The following is a 2815-nucleotide window of genomic DNA, read 5'->3' as shown; positions in this document are numbered from 1 at the left end:
TATATATATATTATAATAAAAATAGTTTAGAGTTTATTTAAATTGATTTTTAAACATGTGAATAAAGCCATAAGATTGTGATAGGAATGACTCCTAATTTTATATCAAACACAAAGTTTTTATCTTAAGTATATTTTTGCTTTCTTTTTTTGAGATTAATGTTTCCTTTCTCGTTAAACTTTGATATGATCCACTCTATTGAAGAAATTATTACGCGCAGCGACCACACGTTCAGCAACAAATTGGATTGATTGTTGTGCGATACACGGGAGCATGACCGGCCGCATTTGGGCCATGAATACTAAAATCTTTTTGAGAACATTCAATTTATACATCAAGTTTACAATCATCATATCAACTCCTGAAGCATTGCCAAGTAAGTAAGCAATAACTACACATTACATACAAATATTGAACCATAAGTCAATTTTTGGCTATAAATCATGTAATACTACTAATTATCTTGGTGATACACTTTTAAGAATATTCTCACTCAATTTTACAAAAAATGATGCAATATTTTCACTAATTATTTTTGTTTCATGAAAACATAAATCACATATTTCATACTCAAAAGAACATTTTTCCTTGGGAATTAAGCTTTGCCATTCAATTCAACCTTTTTTTCCTTAATTTCATTTTGAAGACCAACTACTCGGATGTATATGACTTTCAGCTAATTTAATTCATAAAGATTATAAAAATTGTCAATATTTTAGCATTAAAATATAACATACTTAAGAATTTAAAAAATTAAAAAAATAAAAATAAACAAGGAGAATAATTAACTTTAAATATTAGTTAAAAAAAATACATAAATTAGTTTATTTGAAACAATCTTAGGAACATCTAACTCTACAACAAATTTATAGTTTGATGTTCAAAGTTCTCGTCAAAATAATAATAATAATAATAATAATAATAATAATAATAATAATAATAATAATAATAGAATTAACTGCAAACTATACTCTCTTGAAAATATTCAAAAGCTCTCATGATTCTAAGATTAAGAGAGATTAAAGGATTGCTCGGTGCAGCTACACTGAAATAGCAGCCGTAAAAAATTGTTATTCAAAAAGCTGCAGCATCTAACCCAATTTTATATTACTTTTAAAAGTTCAGATCTCATTTTCTTGACAACCTCCACGCTCAGATAAATTATGTTACGCACACACGCACACAGACGCACACACATACGCCTGCGCCCGGGCGCGTGCGTACACACACAAATAATATTAATTGAAATAAAAAAAAAACCCTATCCGAACGTACACAAGGCTGTCAATTCCATTCCCCCTTTATTTCGCATTAGACAATAAAAGAAGAGCTGTCAAATATGGCAAAAACCTACAGACGTATAAATAGATAGAAGCAATAGAAGGACAGTACATCACCAACAGTACCCTCTCACAGCACCAATCCCCTAAAACACCATATAATATACATAAAAGGCAAAAAATAAAACTTACTAAGTAGGATCAATTACCAGACACACACCCTGGTTGTTGTTTGCTCCCATTCTTCTTCTTCTTATCATAACAAACCCCTCGCGCCTTCGACTGAATCTCTCGCACCTGGCGAAGATACAGTCGAACGGCTCGTGCGGCGAAAGGATTGGTTTCAGGGGCGGCGCCGCCGTGCTCGTCATAAGCGGCGCGGAGGCGGCCAATGAGCGCGTCGAGGCTTCCCCAGGCTTGTTTGAGAGGACAGGGACAGGGGCCGGGGGGGTTGGGTTGACCGAAAAATGGACACGTGATGGAGTGGATTTTGGTTTTGCCGAATTGGTCGAGGTAGCGGAGGAATTCGAGGACATGAGCGCCGCTGCAGCGAGTGAGGGTGAGGGGCGGGCGGTGGTTGCGGAGGTATTGGCCGAAGGTGTTCCAGTCCCGGAGTTTCTGGGATTCGTAGCGGCTTAAGGGAGGGAGGTGGGGGGTGGCGGAGGAGGAGGAGGAGGAGGAGGTATTCATGTTAAATTTGTGGGTTTTGGATGGGAGAGAGTGAGGGGTTTAAAGATGGGGGGAGGGGTGGGGGAAAGGAGGGGAGAGTAATAGTGATAGAAATAGTAATGTTGATTTGATATATGAAGAAATTATTTTGAATAATTAAGGTTTTAGATTTCACTGCACAACGTATTCAGTTCAGCTGGTCGGTCATCTGCTTGTCAGTTATAAGTCTCCTTTAATCTGAGGTTCAGAATGTGGTACTACAATTGTTAGGCGCATTGGGATGATCGGAGCTCGTGTAATAGCCTCAGGCCATTACTTTTAAGTAAAAAAAGATTTTTAGAGTTCAAAAATTAATGAGATATGTGTGTTATATTTAAATAGGATGAAAATGTTTGTTTTAAGATATAGGATAAAATAATAAAGTGTTAAGAATTTTGAAAAAAGTAAATTTAAATTTGTTTTGATTAATAAGATAAAAATGAGGTTTTAGTAATCTATTTTTAAGTAATTAAGCATCAATCTAAGTATATAATTATTTTTTTTATATTTAAATTTAAAAAAATTATGTGATTTTGAGTTTTAAACATATTTAATAATAATTGAAGTATTTATTATATAATGTATGATATAATAACAAAATATTGAAAAAATATATAATAATCAATAAATATTTTATCTCTAATTATAATATGTTTTCTCAACACAACAAAATATTTTGGTGAAGCCTAGCAATCTAGCATAACTCAACAGTATGCAAACTCCAGTTTATACTGCAATGAACATAAAAAAAAATCAAAAATTTAATAATAATAATAATATAAGAGAAATATATATATATATATATATATATATATATATATATATAT

At 32.9% G+C, this 2815-nt stretch overlaps 1 protein-coding gene across 1 annotated transcript; it reads right to left on the bottom strand.

Annotated features, from left to right (window-relative positions):
• Window positions 1–1284: 1284 nt before the first annotated feature.
• On the bottom strand, window positions 1285–2005 carry LOC110027716 (protein LIGHT-DEPENDENT SHORT HYPOCOTYLS 4-like). The gene has a single exon (XM_020729246.1). It carries the CDS (start codon window positions 1968–1970, stop codon window positions 1482–1484), a length of 489 nt encoding a protein of 162 aa, XP_020584905.1. The 5' UTR covers window positions 1971–2005; the 3' UTR covers window positions 1285–1481.
• Window positions 2006–2815: the final 810 nt, after the last annotated feature.

This window comes from Phalaenopsis equestris, unplaced genomic scaffold (genome assembly GCF_001263595.1).
Source record: "Phalaenopsis equestris unplaced genomic scaffold, ASM126359v1 Scaffold000436, whole genome shotgun sequence".
NCBI lineage: Eukaryota > Viridiplantae > Streptophyta > Magnoliopsida > Asparagales > Orchidaceae > Phalaenopsis > Phalaenopsis equestris.
The sequence above is the reverse complement of the archived record's forward strand: the minus strand, read 5'-3'. Positions and strand labels throughout refer to the sequence as shown.

What these genes read in the sequence shown, in the direction of transcription:
- LOC110027716 (XM_020729246.1), bottom strand. Translation starts at nt 1,970, where the DNA reads ATGAATACCTCCTCCTCCTCCTCCTCCTCCGCCACCCCCCACCTCCCT.